The sequence below is a fragment of the Delphinapterus leucas genome, chromosome X (assembly GCF_059928025.1).
Source record: "Delphinapterus leucas isolate spDelLeu-1000000601 "Yukka" chromosome X, BTC_Dleu_Yukka2, whole genome shotgun sequence".
Classification (NCBI taxonomy): domain Eukaryota; kingdom Metazoa; phylum Chordata; class Mammalia; order Artiodactyla; family Monodontidae; genus Delphinapterus; species Delphinapterus leucas.
In genome coordinates, this window is record NC_143150.1 from 20,874,632 (window position 1) to 20,894,208 (window position 19,577).

Here is a 19,577-nt window from a genome sequence, read left to right on the forward strand (position 1 = left end):
AAGATTTGGCAAATGAGAAAACAGTAAATGAAGACAAAGCCAAAGTCATTCTGCCAATAAATACTTTAATGAGAACCGAGGTCTGTAACATAAATAGCAGTAACTGCCCTGGCCTATGCCTTCTGCTCTAGCCCAAGTCTGGGGCTAACAAACTACATTTAACCCACATTTGAAGAGAAGGTCATTTTGAGTGTCATCTATCAGTATCCATCTTCACAGAAGATACCAAGCTGGGGCCAGAGTCTCAGTGTTAATACTCCCTCTCAGGGAAAAGTTCACATGGCAACACAAACACATGAGCAATTTTGAACCATCCTATCGTTCTTCCATCAGGAGGGCCTTGGGAGACCAATGATTCAGTAAACACTTACAACTTTGTCAAAATACATTAGAACACAGAAAAAGGGAAAAGAAGAGTAGAAAGGTTGGCAGGGCTTGACTCACATATATTCAGTCCTTAGATTTGAAGCCTCTTGAGCTGCTCATATGTAATAAAAAACTGAAGAGTAAGTCATGGAAGATCACTGGGATGATACTGAAAGTCAAACCCGGTTCTAAAATTGTGCATTGCATTCTCTTAAATTGAGGTACTTAGTCTGTGCTATTCTAAGTTGCATTTGCTTAAAAGTCTTTTTTAAAACAATATCTAGCAAATCAAGCATGTGTTGAGTGCCCACCATGTGCCAATTTTGATTGCTGGCATTTAGCAATATAAACATATTAAAATTCTAACATATTTATATTCTTCAGGGGCAAACAGGCCATACACACACACACACACACACACACACACACACACACACACACACAAATATCCAAGAACATCAACGACATATAATTCAGTGCTAGAGTAACTGTTACAGACATTAGGCGATCAGAGGAATCCCAAGGAGGGAGGGAGATACTATCTCCATTAACCTATAGACTCCACAAGGGCAAGGATTACTTTTCAACCCTGAAGTGCTCACCACTGTACAAACACCACCACACACACTATCCAACTCATGGCTCTTCCCATAGGAGGCACTCAAACACAGCTAAAGGAAGGAGGGTCATCCATGAGGAAAGAGCCCTGCTTCGCTCTGGATTCTTTTGCTCTATGAGTGTTTTCTGTCTTATTATTTCCCCAGCTATTTTAGTCATACACTTAGGGGTAGGAAATATGGATTACCACAGCATGGACCTTCCTGTGGACATCTCCTAGCAGGGTTTCCCAAAACTTCCTAGCCCCTTCCAGATTTGGCTGTGTTTGTTGTTGTTGTTTGTTTTAAAGAGGAAAAGAAACTTTGGCATTTCTTTTCTAATCCCTTTAGTTTGTATTAGACTCCAACTGAAAGCCATTTCTGTACTTAGTTCCACCCACAGTGGTCACCATTAGAATGCTTGAGTAGATTCTCACTTGCCTAAAGGCTTCAATAATCAAATTTTCCTTCCTATAGCCTAGAATTACCTGGGAGCTTGAAGCACGTACTTCCATTCTCATGTTCCAAAAGGATACAATGATGTTCCAGGGTCCAAGTCGAAGCCAGTTTGGCCAAAATCCTTTATAGAGTGCAAAAAAGCCCTCATGTTTCCACATCTGACGGAAAGATATAATAAAAAAATGAGTGAATTCTCCTTACACTTTACATCTGACAATTATTTTTATTTTAGTACTCATCTTCCATGCCCCTCCCCAACAACTTAGGATCCATGAATGGTCCTTTTTCTAAAGACATACATTTTGTGTTCTAAATCCACCCACCCACTCATTCAACAAATATTTACTAAGGACCTACAATATGCAAAGTACTCTTCTCCATGTTGGGATAATAGTAATAATAGTAAACGAGAGAAAGTGTCTGTGTTAGCCAGCCTCCAAGATGGCCCCCGATGAAAGCCAACTCCAGTTATTCACACCCTTGTGTAGTCCCTCCCACAACATATCAGGATTGGTCTGTGTCACCAATAGAGTATGGCAGTAGTGAACGTACGCCACCGCCAATGCTATGCTATAAAAGACGTTTTGTATATAATAAGGTTTTGCCTTGTTCTGTCTTTGATCGTTTACTCTGGAGGAAGCCAGCTGCCATGTCATGAAGAGAAGCCCATGTGGTGAGAGACTAAGCCCTCCAGCCAATAGCCAGAGAGGAACAAAGCCTTCCTGCTGACAACTACATGAGTGATCCTTGAAGCAGACGTCCCAGCCCCAGTCAAGCCTTCAGATGATTTCAACCCTAGCTGACATCTGGACTATTACCTCATGAGAGAGCCTAAGCTGAAATCATTCAGCTAAGCTGCCTCTGAATTCCTAACCCACAGAAACTGTGACACAATAAATGCATGTTGTATTAAGGCACTGAGTTTTGGAGTAATTTGTTACACAGCCACAGATAACATACATTCCCTGCCCTCATGGAGTGCATACTCTAGTGGAGCTGACAAACGAATACATAAATTGATATATATTATATTCACAAATAATAAGTACTAATAAGACAACTAAAGCAGAGTAGGGGAAGAGGAGTTGGGCAAGTCACTGTCCTTCTCTGAATCTGTTTCATCACTGTAAATTCTGTGTATGTAATGCCATGGATGACCTCATGGGAATGACCAGAGGATTAGATGAGGAATAGTGTAAAATGCTTTGAGTTTAAGTTTTCTGTTTTATACACTGTAGGTCCTACATACACCAACTGAGTGGTTATTAGAATTAAATGACACAGAGATTGGCTCAAGATGGCAGAATAGAAGGACATGCGCTCACTCCCTCTTGCAAAAGCACCAGAATCACAACTAAGTGCTGAACAATCATAGACAGGAGACACTGGAACTCACTAAAAAAGATACCCCAAAGACAAAGGAGAAGCCGCAATGAGATGGTAGGAGGGGTGCAATCACAATAAAATCAAATCCCATAACTGCTGGGTGGGTAACTCACAAACTGGAGAACACTTATATCACATAAGTCCACCCAATGGAGTGAAGGTTCTGAGCCCCACATCAGTTCCCAACCTGGGGATCCGGCAATGGGAGAAGGAATTCCTAGAGAATCAGACTTTGAAGCCTAGCGGGATTTGATTGCAGGAATTCGACAGGACTGGGGGAATCATAGAGACTCCACTCTTGGAGGGCACACACAAAGTAGTGTGTGCATCAGGGTCCAGGGGAAGGAGCAGTGACCGTATAGGAGACTGAACCAGACCTACCTGCTACTGTTGGAGGGTCTCCTGCAGAGGCGGGGAGTGGCTGTGGCTCACCATGGAGACAAGGACACTGGCAGCAGAACTTCTGGGAAGCACTCCTTGGCGTGAGCCCTCCCAGAGTCCACCATTAGCCCAACCAAAGAGCCGGGTAGGCTCCAGTGCTGGGTCGACTCAGGTCAAACAACCAACAGGGAGGGAACCCAGCCCCACCCATCAGTAGACAAGTGGATTAAAGTTTTACTGAGCTCTGCCCACCAGAGGAACAGCCAGCTCTACCCACCACCAGTCCTTCCCATCAGGAAGCCTGCACAAGCCTCTTAGATAGCCTCATCCACCAGAGGGAAGACAGCAGAAGCAAGAAGAACTACAATTCTGCAGCCTGTGGAAGGAAAACCACATTCACAGAAAGATAGACAAAATGAAAAGGCAGAGGACTTTGTACCAGATGAAGGAATAAGACAAAACCCCAGAAAAACAACTAAAAGAAGTGGAGATAGGCAACCTTCCAGAAAAAGAATTCAGAATAATGATAGTGAAGATGATCCAGGACCTCGGAAAAAGAATGGAGGCAAAGATCGAGAAGATGCAAGAAATGTTTAACAAACACCTAGAAGAATTAAAGAACAAACAAAGAGAGATGAACAATACAATAACTGAAATGAAAAATACACTAGAAGGAATCAATAGCAGAATAACTGAGGCAGAAGAATGGATAAGTGACCTAGAAGACAGAAATGGTGGAATTCACTGCTGTGGACCAGAATAAAGAAAAAGAATGAAAAGAAATGAAGACAGCCTAAGAGACCTCTGAGACAACATTAAACACAACAACATTTGCATTATAGGGGTCCCAGAAGGAGAAGGGAGAGAGAAAGGATCCGAGAAAATACTTGAAGAGATTATAGTCAAAAAATTCCCTAACATGGGAAAGGAAATAGCCACTCAAGTCCAGGAAGCGCAGAGAGTCCCAGGCAGGGTAAACCCAAGGAGAAACATGCCGAGACACATAATAATCAAATTGACAAAAATTAAAGACAAACAAAACTTATTGAAAGCAACAAGGGAAAAATGACAAATAACATACAAGGGAACTCCCATAAGGTTAACAGCTGATTTCTCAGCAGAAGCTCTACAAGCCAGAAGGGAGTGGCACGGTATATTTAAAGTGATGAAAGGGAATAAACTATAATGAAGATTACTCTACCTGGCAAGGATCTCATTCAGATTTGATGGAGAAATCAAAGGCTTTACAGACAAGCAAAAGCTAAGAGATTCAGCATCACCAAACCAGCTCTACAACAAAAGCTAAAGGAACTTCTCTAAGTGGGAAACACAATAGAAGAAAAGGAACTACAAAAAAGAACCCATATAGCACAGGGAGATTAGCTCGGTGCTTTGTGAACACCTAGAGGGGTGGGATAGTGAGGGTGGGAGGGAGACGCAAGAGGGAGGAGATACGGGGATATATGTATATGTATAGCTAATTCATTTTGTTACAAAGCAAACTAACACCATTGTAAAGCAATTTTACTCCAATAAAGATGTTAAAAAAAAACAAACCAATAACAATTAAGAAAATGGTAATAGGAACATACATATCGATAATTACCTTAAACGTGAATGCATTAAGTTCTCCAACCTAAAGACACAGGCTAGCTGAATGGATACAAAAACAAGACCCATATATATACTGTCTACAAGAGACCCACTTCAGACCTAGGGACAATTACAGACTGAAACTGAGGGGATGGAAAAAGATATTCCATGCAAATGGAAATCAAAAGAAAGCTGGAGTAGCAATACTCATATCAGATAAAATAGACTTTAAAATAAAGAATGTTACAAGAGACAAGGAAGGACACTACATAATGATCAAGGGATCAATCCAAGAAGAAGATATAACAATTATAAATATCTATGCACCCAACATAGGAGCACCACAATACACAAGGCAACTGCTAACAGCTATAAAAGAGGAAATCAACAGTAACACAATCATAGTGGGGGACTTTAACACCTCACTTACACTAATGGACAGATCATCCAGACAGAAAATTAATAAGGAAACACAAGCTTTAAATGACACAACAGACCAGATAAATTTAATTGATATTTACAGGACATTCCACCCAAAAACAGCAGATTACACTCTCTTCTCAACTGCACATGGAACATTCTGAAGGATAGATCACATCCTGGGTCACAAATCAAGCCTTGGTAAATTTAAGAAAACTGAAATCATATCAAGCATCTTTTCCGACCACAAAGCTATGAGATTAGAAATCAATTACAGGGAAAAAAAATGTAAAAAACACAAACACATGGAGGCTAAACAATATGCTACTAAATAACCAAGAGATCACTGAAGAAATCAAAGAGGAAATTTAAAAAATACCTAGAAACAAATGACAAGGATAACACGATGACCCAAAACTTACAGGATGCAGCAAAAGCAGTTCTAACAGGGAAGTTTATAGCAATACAATCCTACCTCAGGAAACAAGAAAAATCTCAAATAAACAACCTAAGCTTACACCTAAAGCAATTAGAGACAGAAGAACAAAAAACCCCTTAAGTTAGCAGAAGGAAAGAAATCATAAAGATCAGACCAGAAGTAAATTAAAAAGAAATGAAGGAAACAATAGTAAAGATCAATAAAACTAAAAGCTGGTTATTTGAGATGCTAAACAAAATTGATAAACCTTTAGCCAGACTCATCAAGAAAAAGGGAGAGGACTCAAATCAGTAGAATTAGAAATGAAAAAGGAGAAGTTACAACAGACACCGCAGAAATACAAAGCATCATAAGAGACTACTACAAGCAACTCTATGCCAGTAAAATGGACAACCTGGAAGAAATGGACAAATTCTTAGAAAGATATCACCTTCCAAGACTGAACCAGGAAGAAACAGAAAATATGAACAGACCAATCACAAGTAATGAAATTGAAACTGTGATTGAAAATCAACCAACAAAGAAAAGTCCAGGACCCGATGGCTTCACAGGCGAATTCTATCAAACATTTAGAGAAGAGCTAACACCCATCCTTCTCAAACTCTTCCAAAAAATTGCAGGAACACTCCCAAACTCATCCTATGAGGCCACCATCACCCCGATACCAAAACTAGACAAAAATGCTACAAAAAAAAAGAAAGTTACAGGCCAATATCACTCATGAATACAGATGCAAATATCCTCAACAAAATACTAGCAAACAGAATCCACAGCACATTAAAAGGATCATACACCATGATCAAGTGGGATTTATCCCAGGGATGCAAGGATTCTTCAATATATGTAAATCAATCAATGTGATACACCATATTAACAAACTGAAAAATAAAAACCATATGTTCATCTCAATAGATGCAGAAAAAGCTTCTGACAAAATTCAACACCCATTTTTGATAAAAACTCTCCAGAAAGTAGGCATAGAGGGAAACTACCTCAATGTAATAAAGGTCATATATGACAAACCCACAGCAAAGATCATTCTCAATGGTGAAAAACTGAAAGCATTTCCTCTAAGATGAGGAACAAGACAGGGATGTACACTCTCGCCACTATTATTCAACACAGTTTTGGACGTCCTAGCCACGGCAATCAGAGAAGAAAAAATAAAAGGAATACAGATTGGAAAAGAAGAAGTAAAACTGTCACTGCTTGCAGATGACATGATACTATACATACAGACTCCTAAAGATGCCACTAGAAAACTACTAGAGCTAATCAATGAATCTGGTAAAGTTGCAGGATACAAAATGAATGCACAGAAATCTCTTGCATTCCTATGCACTAATGAAAAATCTGAAAGAGAAATTAAGGAAACATTCCCATTTACCACTGCAACAAAAATTATAAAATACCTAGGAATAAACCTACCTAAGGAGACAAAAACCTGTATGCAGAAAACTATAAGACACTGGTGAAAGAAATTAAAGATGATACCAACAGATGGAGAGATATACCATGTTCTTGGATTGGAAGTATCAATATTGTGAAAATGACTATACTACCCAAAGCAATCTACAGATTCAATGCAATCCCTATCAAATTACCAATGGCATTTTTTACAGAACTACAACAAAAAATCTTAAAACTTGTATGGAGACACAAAAGACCCTGAATAGCCAAAGCAGTCTTGAGGGAAAAACATGGAGCTGGAGGAATCAGACTCCCTGACTTCAGACTATACTACAAAGCTAGAGTAATCAAGACAATATGGTACTAGCACAAAAACAGAAAGACAGATCAATGGAACAGGATAGAAACCCCAGAGATAAACCCATGCACCTACGGTCAACTAATCTATGACAAAGGACGCAAGGATATACAGTGGAGAAAAGACAGTTTCTTCAATAAGTGGTGCTGGGAAAACTGGACAGCTATATGCAAAAGAAGGAAATTAGAACACTCCCTAACACCATACACAAAAATAAACTCAAAATGGATTAAAGAGCTAAACATAAGACCGGACACTATAAAACTCTTAGAGGAAAACATAGGAAGAACACTCTTTGACATAAATCACAGCAAGATCGGTTTTGATCCACCTCCTAGAGTAATGGAAATAAAAACAAAAATAAACAAATGGGACCTAATGAAACTTCAAAGCTTTTGCACAGCAAAGGAAACTACAAATAAGATGAAAAGACAACCCTCAGAATGGGAGAAAATATTTGCAAACAAATCAACGGACAAAGCCTTAATCTCCAAAATATATAAACAGCTCATGCAGCTCAATATTAAAACAACAAACAACCCAATCCAAAAATGGGCAGAAGACCTAAACAGACATTTCTCCAAAGAAGACATACAGATCTCCAAGAAGCACATGAAAAGCTGCTAACATCACTAATTATTAGAGAAATGCAAATCAAAACTACAATGAGGTATCACCTCACACCATTTAGAATGGGCATCATCAGAAAATCTACCAACAACAAATGCTGGAGAGGGTGTGGACAAAAGGAAACCCCCGGGCTTCCCTGGTGGCACAGTGGTTGAGAGTCCGCCTGCCAATGCAGGGGACACGGGTTCGTGCCCCGGTCCAGGAAGATCCCACATGCCACGGAGTGGCTGGGCCCGTGAGCCATGGCCGCTGAGCCTTCGCGTCCGGAGCCTGTGCTCTGCAACAGGAGAGGCCACAACAGTGAGAGGCCCGCATACCGCAAACAAAAAAAAAGGAAACCCCCATGCACTGTTGGTGGGAATGTAAATTGATACAGCCACTATGGAAAACAGTATGGTGGTTCCTTTAAAATCTAAAACTAGAACTACCATATGACCCAGCAATCCCACTCCTGGGCATATACACAGAGAAAACCATAATTCAAAAAGATACATGCACCCCAGTGTTCACTGCAGCACTATTTACAATAGCCAGGTCATAGAAGCAACCTAAACGCCCATCAACAGATGAATGGATAAAGAAGATGTGGTACATATATAAAATGGAATATTACTCAGCCATAAAAAGGAACGAAATTGGGTCATTTGTAGAGACGTGGATGGATCTAGAGACGGTCATACAGAGTCAAGTAAGTCAGAAAGAGAAAAACAAATATCATATATTAACGCATATATGTGGAATCTAGAGAAATGGTACAGATGAACCGGTTTGCAGGGCAGAAATTGAGACACAGATGTAGAGAACAAATGTATGGACACCAAGCGGGGAAAGCGGCGGGGGGTGGTGGGGGTGGTGTGATGAATTGGGCGATTGGGATTGACATGTATACACTGATGTGTATAAAATTGATGATTAATAAGAACCTGCTGTATAAAAAAATAAATTTCAAAAACAAAAGAATTAAATGACAAATAATGCATACCAAAGGTCATAAATTGATGATGTGTATTGAATTCCACCAACAGAAACAGTTCCTGTTTAATGCATAACTATCTATTAAGTAACTGCTGTGTGTTAGGCATTGTATTCTATATTGAAAAAATTGTTATTTTGCCTTCCCACTGGTGAAGTGAAACCCACCACTATACTAAAAAATGAATATATTTGGATAAGGCAACAATATGAGAATCCAGACTTCTAAATATCCCTTACCCCAAGCTATAGATTAAGAACACTCAATATGATTATCCTTATTAATCATTTTTAAAGCAAATAGTAACATAATAAGGGCACTATTTATGGAAACATAGTGGTAATATGCTTGCCCCAATGGATCATCAGCAAATGCTATAGGTCTCAGACCAAAATTGATGTTGGAAAATTGTGAAAATCAACCAAAATAAATCCTGGATACAGATAACCTAGAATCATAGACTGCTAAGATAAGGCACCTGAGAGATACAACCCAACCCCATCACCTCTCACCTGGAACTGGTCTACAATCTCCACCGAGAAGCCAAAGCAATCTTGGTTTTTTTTTTGTTTTTTTTTTTTTTGTGGTACGCGGGCCTCTTACTGTTGCGGCCTCTCCCATTGCGGAGCACAGGCTCCAGACGCGCAGGCTCAGCGGCCATGGCTCATGGGCCCAGCCGCTCCGCGGCATGTGGGATCTTCCCGGACCTGGGCACGAACCCGTGTCTCCTGCATCGGCAGGCGGACTCTCAACCACTGCGCCACCAGGGAAACCCCAAAGCAATCTTTTAAAATTATAAATCGGATAGTCACTTTCCTGGTGATTTCCTGGTGGATTTCATTCTAACTGCAAATTTTCTTTAATGACCTACATGATTTAGCCCCTGTCTCTCTCTCCAGTGTCATTTCCTACTACTTTTTCCTTCATTGATCACATGCAGCCATACCAGCCTTGTTTTTAACCCTTGAACATGTCCAACTCATTCCCAACTCAGGGCCTTTGTACCCACTCCCTCTTTCTGAAATGCTTTTCTCTCAGATCTTCTTCTGGCCACCTTCTTCTCATCATTCAGACCCCTGCTCAAATGTCACCTCCTCACAGCCTTTCCCTGGCCATCCTAGCTGAAGTAGTTCCCCACCACTATCACCAAGTCACTATCTCATTATGCTGTGTTAGTTTCTTCATAGTATTTACTTCCATCTGAAGTTATACTGTTTACTGGACTTCCCTGGTGGTCCAGTGGTTACGACTCCACACTCCCAATGTAGGGGGCACGGATTTTATCCCTGGTTGGGGAACTAAGATTCCGCATGCTGCACAGCGTGACCAAAAAAAGATTTGGAATAATGAAATTACACTGTTTATTATCTGTGTGTTTATTGTCTGTCTCCCTCAACTAGAATGTAATGTCCAGAAAAGCAGGAACCATGTTGGTCTTCTTCACCATCCTATCCCACCACGTAACACTGTCTGGCACAGTAAAGTCTCCACTAAATATCTGAATAAATATTTGTGGAGTAAATGAACACACAAACTTTTACACACACACATACACACACAGCCTCTAACACTCTCATGAGCCATATGAATCCCTGTAGAGCTCCAAAACAGGGACTAACGTCTTCCAAACATTAGAACTGGGATGCACACTTTTTGGCTTGAGGCAGTTGAGTGAAAACAAGCAAGAACTTCTGTAGATACACAGAGACAAGAGGCTACTTCATGAAATTATACATTTATTCAACAAATAATTTGCTGTGGATAAAGTGATAAACAAGATGCATATGGCCCTGCCTTCACGGAGCTTAGAGTCTACTGGGCAGACAGCCATTAAAAGCAATTACAATTGACTCTTGAACAATGCAGGTGTTTAGGGGCACCGACCCTCCATGCAGTTAAAAGTCCTCATATAACTTATTTTCAGCCCCCTACATCCACAGAGTCAACCAACCACAGGTTGTGCAGTACCAAAGTATTTACTCTTGAAAAAAATCTGCATATAAATGGACCCATGCAGGGCTTCCCTGGTGGCGCAGTGGTTGAGAGTCCACCTGCCGATGCAGGGGACACGGGTTTGTGCCCCGGTCCGGGAGGATCCCACATGCCGCGGAGCGGCTGGGCCCGTGAGCCATGGCCGCTGAGCCTGCGCATCCGGAGCCTGTGCTCCGCAACGGGAGAGGCCCGCATACCGCAAAAAAATAAAAATAAAAAAAAATAAATGGACCCATGCAGTTCAAACTCATGTTGCTCAAGGGTCAACTATACAATAAAATGTAACAAATGTGATACAGCCATACCACAGAATATTACCCAACCATAAAAAGGAACAAAGTACAGGCATACCTCATTTTATTGCACTTCACTTTACTACACTTTGCATAGTGGATTTTTAACAAATTGAAGGTTTGTGGCAACCCTGCATGGAGCAAGTCTATCAGCACCATTTTTCCAACAGCACTTGCTCATTTTGTATCTCTCTGTCACTTTTGGTAATTCTCGTCATATTTCAAACTTTTTCATTATATTATATTTGTTATGGTGATCTGTAATCTTTGATGTTGCTATTGCAAAGAAATGACTCACTGAAGGCTCAGATGATGGTTAACATTTTTTAGCAAATCAAGGTATGTACATTGTTTTTTTTAAGACAATACCATTGCACACTTCATAGACTACTGTATAGCGTAAACATAATTTTTACATGTACTGGGAAACCAAAAAGTTCATGTGACTCGCTTTATTGTGACATTTGCTTCATTGAGGTGGTCTGGAAGCATACCTCTGAGGTATGCCTGTACTGATACATGCTACAGCATGGATGAACCTTGAAACATTATGATAAGTGAAATGAGCCAGTCAAAAAGCTCACATAGGGCTTCCCTGGTGGCGCAGTGGTTGAGAGTCCACCTGCCAATGCAGGGGACACGGGTTCATGCTCCGGTCTGGGGGGATGCCGCATGCCGCGGAGCGGCTGGGCCCATGAGCCATGGCCGCTGAGCCTGTGCGTCCGGAGCCTGTGCTCCGCAATGGGAGAGGCCAAAACAGTGAAAGGCCCGTGTAACGCAAAAAAAAAAAAAAAAGCTCACATATTGTATGGTTCCATTTATATAAGATATCCAGAATCGGCAAATCCACAGAGATAAAAGTACATTAGTAGTTTCTTAGGGCTGGGAAGATAGGGAGGTAATAGCTAAATGGCACAGGGTTTCTTTTTGAGGTCATGAAAATGTTCTAAAATTGACTGTGGTGATGATGGTTGCACATATCCGTGAATATACCAAAAGCCTATTCACTCTGAATAGGTGAATTTTATGAATTCTATGACATTAAAAAAACATCAAAAAAGATGTTTTTTTAATTCAAAAAGAGTCATGTACCAAAATGTTCATTGCAGCTCTATTTACAACAGCCCGGAGATGGAAACAACCTAAGTGCCCATCATCGGATGAATGGATAAAGAAGATGTGGCACACATATACAATGGAATATTACTCAGCCATAAAAAGAAATGAAATTGAGCTATTTGTAATGAGGTGGATAGACCTAGAGTCTATCATACAGAGTGAAGTAAGTCAGAAAGAGAAAGACAAATACCGTATGCTAACACATATATATGGAATTTAAGAAAAAAAAATGTCATGAAGAACCTAGGGGTAAGACAGGAATAAAGACACAGACCTACTAGAGAACGGGCTTGAGGATATGGGGAGGGGGAAGGGTGAGCTGTGACAAAGCGAGAGAGAGGCATGGACATATATACACTACCAAACGTAAGGTAGATAGCTAGTGGGAAGCAGCCACATAGCACAGGGAGATCAGCTCGGTGCTTTGTGACCGCCTGGAGGGGTGGGATAGGGAGGGTGGGAGGGAGGGAGACGCAAGAGGGAAGAGATATGGGAACATATGTATATGTATAACTGATTCACTTTGTTATAAAGCAGAAACTAACACACCATTGTAAAGCAATTATACTCCAATAAAGATGTTAAAAAAATGTTTTTTAAAATATATTAAATGCTATGACAGAGCAAGTATATAAAACTACTTACACATACACAGTTTAATGGTCAGGGAAGGCCTTTATGAAAAAATAATGCAATCTGAAGAATGAGTAGAAGCTAGCCGTCTAACAAAGTATATGGCATGGGTGAAAACTTGGGAATGAAAGAAAAGTCTAGTACTAGAACTTGTTCAGTATGTCTGGAATACAGAATAAAGGTAGCAAAGATAAGGCTGTAGAGGTAAAAAGGGGTCAAGTCATATGGACCTTGCATCAAAGAGAAGCCATTCAAGGGTTTTAATATAGAGGTAACAGGATGAGATTTGCAGCTGCTCATTTCTACATCAGAGATGAATGCATAATTCCATTCACCAAAGTGTTATGGCACTCTTATAGATAAAATAAAAAAGTATGATGACAATAAAGAGCAAAGTTGTTTTAAAGAATTTTAATAGCAAGTAAGTGAATGAGTGAGTAAATATAAGTACTTAAAGGTTACTGTCAACATGCAAATATGTTTCTGACAATATCATACAGTACAGTGGTTACAAGTATAAACTCTGGAATCAAACAAACCCTGATTTAAATCTCAGATCTGCCACTTATTAGGTGTATAATCTTGGGTAAATACTTAGCTACTCTGAACCTGAGTTCTCTCCTATATAAAATGGCAAAGATATTATCCACTCTATAGGGTTACTGAGAGTTAAAGGATATACTCTAGTGTGTGGTACATAATAAGCATTCAATAAATGCTATTACTATATTACTATACCCTCTATCTCCTCTTAGCCAACCTTCTTGAAAGAGTATTTTATACTTGTCTACTCATCCTCACTTCCTATGTGTTTATCTGTCTCTTCCTATTAGAATTAAAATGTCATGAAGGCCAGGGCTTATTTGTTCACCAACCTAGAACAGTACCTAGCACAGAAGGCACAAACATTTTTGTAATGAATGAATGAATGATTAAACACACTCTTCAATGCACAGCAATCTGACTTTTGCAAACACCAATCCAGCAAACCTCCTCTAGAAAATATTAAATCCAGCAGACACTTTGCAGTCCTTATACTGGATCTCTCTATTCCATTTAGCATTAAATAACTGCTCATACCTTCCTAAAGCTCATTACTCCCTTGGCTTCTGTGACACTACTCGCTTGTAAGTTTCCTCGTATCTTCTGAACTGTTATCTTTTTTTCTTCTCTCTTTTTTTTTTTGGCCGCACCACATGGCTTGTGGGATTTTAGTTCCCCAACAGTGGACTGAACCCGCACCCTCAGCAGTGAAAGCGCAGAGTCCTAACCACTAGACCGCCAGGGAATTCCCTGAAGTGTTACCTTTTGGTGTCTCTCCTGGGTTCCTCGTCTGCCAAGCCCTTAAAGTTGGTATTTCCCCAGAGTTCTTTCCTTGGCCCCACTTCTCTCTATACCAGTGACTGTCAAGTGGAAGGGTGAGCATGTCAGAAATAGAAAGGGGGTCTTTTGCCAAACTCTACTCCCCAGGGTATGAGAATCACTGCTTCTGTGAATCACTGTTAATGAATGGAAGGAGTTTTATAATACTCCAGTGTGCTAGGAAAGCAAAAAAGCTGTGAACTCCTCTACCTGCTTTCCTTGGCCTCCCCCTCCAGTTATGTAACACCTGTACACTACTGCTTCCCCAGGTTCTTATCTACACCCCTGAACTCTCCCCCAAGTTAAGACTAAGATATCCAAATATATTCACTGGGTGTTCCTCAAAACATCCAAAACTGTGATGTCTCCCACAAAACCTGCTCCCCTTCCTGTAATGCCTCTGTCAATGAATGTCACTACATGGTCACCAAGGCCAAAAACTGGGAAGTTATCTTTGACATCTTCTTTCTCCCACACCTCTCCACATCAAGTCAACAAAATCCTGTTGACTTTATCAACTAAATTATTCTCAACTCTATCTCCACTATTCATGCTCAAGTTCAGGCTCTCATCATCTCTTGCTCAGACTACTATAAGAGGCTTCTAATCAGTTTCCCTTCTCTAGGTCAGTGGTTCTCAAAGTGTGGTCCCAGACTAGCAGCATCAGTACTGCCTGGGAACTGGTTAGAAATGCAAATTCCCAGGTTCTTCTCCAAACTTATTGAATCAGAATCTGGTGATGGGGCCCAGCCACCTGCATATTAACAAGCCTTCCAGGCGGTTCAGATGCATGTTAAAGTTTTAAGAACCACTGTTCCAGGCTTATCCCCTTAGATTAATGGTTTTCAACCTTGGGCGAACATTGCAATCACCTGAGGAGTTTTCAAAATACTGATAACCTGGCTCCCACTCCAGGCGTTCTGAGGTCATTGGCTTAAGGTGGGTGCAGAAGCTGTGAATGTTCCCCAGGTGATTGCAGTGTGCATCTAAGATTGAGAACAACTGTCTCCACAAAGCCAGCTTGATCTATTTAAAATGTAAATCTGACCTGATTAAAATCTTTCAATAGCTCCTCATCAAGTAAAAGAATAAGTCCAAGCATCTCAGCATAGCATTCAATATCCTTTATAACCTAACTAACCCTCACCCACCAACATGAGGAAGGCACCACAGTGTGAAGAATGTTGGGTTGAAGCCAATGGTCTAAGTTGAAATCCCAGCTCTCCCACTTACTAGCTGTGAAACCTTGGGCAGGTTAGTTAATCTCTTAGCACTTCAGTATGCTGTAATGGTGAGAATTAAATGAATGAATACATGTAAGTCTCATTAGGACAGTCCCCGATACACAGTAAAGCACTGAACAGATGTGAGTTACTATTATTTTAGATGCCTCCATCTACAGGAAACCTATCCCAAATTTCCAAATTGGACTAAAATTTCCTCCCATAGACCCCTGAGTTTATCACTTGACAAGATGTGTTGATTATCTGTTTGTATACATGTGGTACACTGTAATTTCTCTGTAAGTACTAAAATGGTGCCTGATAGATAATAGTTGTTAACTAAACTGAGAAACCATATGACAATATCATATTTTAGCTCCAAATTTGTTTTTTGCAGAAGTATTATCATGAATGATTATATAATATATAATACATGTATGATATTCAGCTTCCTACAAACATAACATAGCAGAAACTTTCAAAGCCAAACCGTGAACAATAGTACAATGCTGAACGGAAACCAAGTACCAGATTTTCTATTATAGCATCTCTGCCTTGTTTGAAATGGGCAAACGTGGGATAATGTTAAGTCCTTTCTATCAGTAATTCTACATGGTGCTATTGATAAAAGTATCCTGCAGTCTTAAGCATTCAAACTGGAATAATAATATTAAGGACCACTGTGCATCAGCAGATTGCCAAGGGGACAGCTTTCCTACCTAGGAATTACTCTGAGAGGCTACTAAAAATAGACATAATGATTCTTCCACCTTCAGAATGAAATGCAGCAACTAAGAATAAAGACTGCAAGAAGGTCTGAGACATCAAAGAAAATTAAAAATACAATCCAAGTTCACAGTGTGCGTACCTTTAAAATACCATCCAAAGTGCCCTTGTAGAGGTCCACATGTCCCACAATTGCCCTCTGGTTCATCATGCGAGTTCGAACCACATCAACTGGATTGGAAGCCAGAGCCCCAGCCAAGCCGCACGTAAAGCTGGAACTAAAGATAAAAACTTTAAGGAGACAGACTGCCCCACTTCCACCTCTGCCCGCTTAAACTGAAATTAGTCCAAATATAAATGTACAATGAGTCAGACTCATCAAATAAAACCTGGCACTTGCCCTTTCATTACAATCTAAAAAGAAAGGAAATATGTACTAATCTTTACATTATTCAAAAGTTGTCCCCTTCACTTTTCAATCCAAAATTCAGATAGCCTTTTTTTTTTAAGGGGACAGTTTATATAAGTCTAGCAAGTTCCCTAAGCAGGAAGTATTATGCATCATCTATTAGTTATGTAAATTTTTCAAACCACAGCATCATACGCCAAATGCATTTGAGTAGTAAAATATCATAAAAGTTTCAAGATGAAGAAAACGTAGGATGAAACTAGCAACAGTCTTCAGCCCAAAACTGTGGTTTTGTTTCACAGGCCCTATAAAATTTCACCCTTTTATTCTGTTTCTCATTGAGAAAATTTGCTTTCTGATCCAAAACTAACCAAAGCAAATAACAGATGAGTTTATTAGATACAGAGGCTGTGTATGAACAAATGCAAATCCTACAGACCTCTGATAGGCTACTGTATTAGACACTGCCCCCAAGTACCAAAGTGCCCATAGCATCTGGAATCTCTGTACCTGTATCAGAAGGCTTGAAGTTCTGGTGATGAGAGAGAAAAAGGTATTTAGACCATATGTACCCATTATCAATTCTACCTGAGGACTTCAGTGAAAGATGCTTTTTGTGCTTAAAGTACTGAATATATGGAATGAGTACAACCTAGCATACTTACACAAAGTGAGTTAAGATTGTGTCTCCCACCACCCCTGACAATATTAAGTGCTTCTTCGTAATGTCATAGACTGGTAGCTCTACTCCCACAACGATGGCAGCCCGCTGAGCAGTTGGGACAACACCCTACAAAACATAAGTGACATGAGACACCAAGGAAATACACTGGTAGTGACATAAGTCTAAAAGTGAACAAAGTAAGTCAGGAATTTAAAAATAACAGAAAAAATCCAAGTCTGAAGTATAGGGGTTATTACTCCTTCAAATCAATAGCTAATACTGGAACATTTATAAATTTCCAATTCACTTACTGTACTAAAAAATAAAACCATTGATATGACACCCAAAGCACAAGCAACGAAAGAAAAAATAGATAAATGGGACTTTATCACAATTAAACATTTTTGTGATTCAAAGGATACCATCAAGAAAGTGAAAAGACGACCCACACAACGGGAGAAAATACTTGCAAATCATATATCTGGACTAGTGTATATCATATATTATACATGGACTAGTATCCAAAATAAAGAACTCTTACAACTCAACAATAAAAAGACAAACAACCCAATTAAAAAATGGGCAAAAGATCTAAATAGACATTTCCCCAAAGAAGATAAACACTTATACACCGCTGGTGGGAATACAATATATGGCAGCCACTGTGATAAACACTTTGGCAATTCCTCAAAAGTTAAACATAGAATTACTACATGACCTAGCAATTTCACATCTAGATACATACCCAAGAAAATTATAAACATATATTTATCCAAAAACTTGTACATGAATGTTCATAACAGCATTATTCATAATAGCCAAAAAGTACAAACCACCCAAATGCTTATTAATTGATGAAGGGATAAACAAAATGTGGTATATACATACAATGGAATTATTATTCAGCCATAAAAAGAAATGAAGTACTGATAAATGCTAAAACATAGATGAAACTTAAAAACAGTACGTTAAACTAAAGAAGCTAGTCATAAATGCCACATATTGTATAATTCCATTTACATGAAATGCCAGAACTGGTAAATCTATAGAGACAGAAACTAGATTAGTGGTTGTCTAGGTTTGGGAAGGCTGGAGGTCATGGGAAGTGACCATTAATGGATATGGGGTTTCTTTTTGTGGTGATAAAAATGTTCTAAACTTAGACAGTGGTGATGGTTGCACAAGTCTGTGGATATCCAAAAAACATTAAACTGTACACTTTAAGATGGCAAATTTTTATGGTATATGAATTATCTCAATAAAGATGTTATTAAAAATAAAACCCGGAAGCAAAAGTCAGTAGGGAGAAAAGAGCTTTCAAGTTTATTTCACAGAATTTAGGATGTGCAGAAAGGACACACTAGGATGACAGCAAAGGTATGATGCAGCCAGGGAGAAGGCCAAGGCAAAGGAGTACCTCCTTATGAGTCCTCCTATGATAACACTACCAGCTTTTCACTCACTAGTACAGTATTCCTATCACAGCTCACATTACAACATAGGGCTGCCAGAGCATTAAAAGTCCTGTTTTTGAAGAATATGAATGATATGAGAAAATGCCTACAACGCTGAAGAAGGTAAGACATAAAATTACTTATAGTATTATTCTAACTTTAGGGGAAAAGGTATACAAACACATGCCAAAATTTTGTAAAAATTTTCACAAGGAATGTTTTATTTTTACAATTGTGTTTAAATTTAAATATCATTTAAAAAACTGAAAATAATATACCATGGGGAACAACTGCTTTCTGTGATACCTGTCATAATTAAAGAGTTCAATCATCTCTAAATTCCCAAACTCCATTTATAAAGTGGAAGCGATGTAGCTGTGCTGTCATCAGGAGATGTTTGATTCTGCTGATCAGGCTGGCTGGCCCAGCAGTACCTTCCTCTCTGATCCTTCCACCTGCTCAACTCTGTTAGAAGATGGCCTCAGAAGACTAATTTGGTGAACCGTAAGGCCCCACGGGCTGAATTCAGGTCACAGACATGTTTTGTGTGGCCTACACAGTGTTTCTTAAAAGGCTGAATTAGCTGTCAACATAAAACAAAAACAAAACCACAGGAATGGATATTTCACACAGGAATGCAAATTTCCAGCTTCTCTTGAAAGCCCAGAAAATTTGGCCACACTGGATTCAC

The 19,577-nt window shown here is 39.6% G+C and overlaps 1 protein-coding gene across 2 annotated transcripts in view; it reads right to left on the reverse strand.

The window, feature by feature from the left end:
* Window positions 1-26: 26 nt before the first annotated feature.
* The window catches only part of SLC25A14 (solute carrier family 25 member 14), a 36,853-nt gene continuing 17,302 nt past the window's right edge, over window positions 27-19,577 (reverse strand). For both annotated transcript variants that reach the window (XM_022563922.2, XM_022563921.2), the window contains exons 7-10: window positions 17,434-17,558; window positions 16,502-16,637; window positions 1,499-1,579; window positions 27-499 (exon numbers count right to left, since the gene is read on the reverse strand). In XM_022563922.2, the coding sequence (XP_022419630.2) occupies window positions 458-499; window positions 1,499-1,579; window positions 16,502-16,637; window positions 17,434-17,558 (384 nt within the window). In that variant the 3' untranslated portion in view covers window positions 27-457. The remainder of the gene's footprint in view (window positions 500-1,498; window positions 1,580-16,501; window positions 16,638-17,433; window positions 17,559-19,577) is intronic.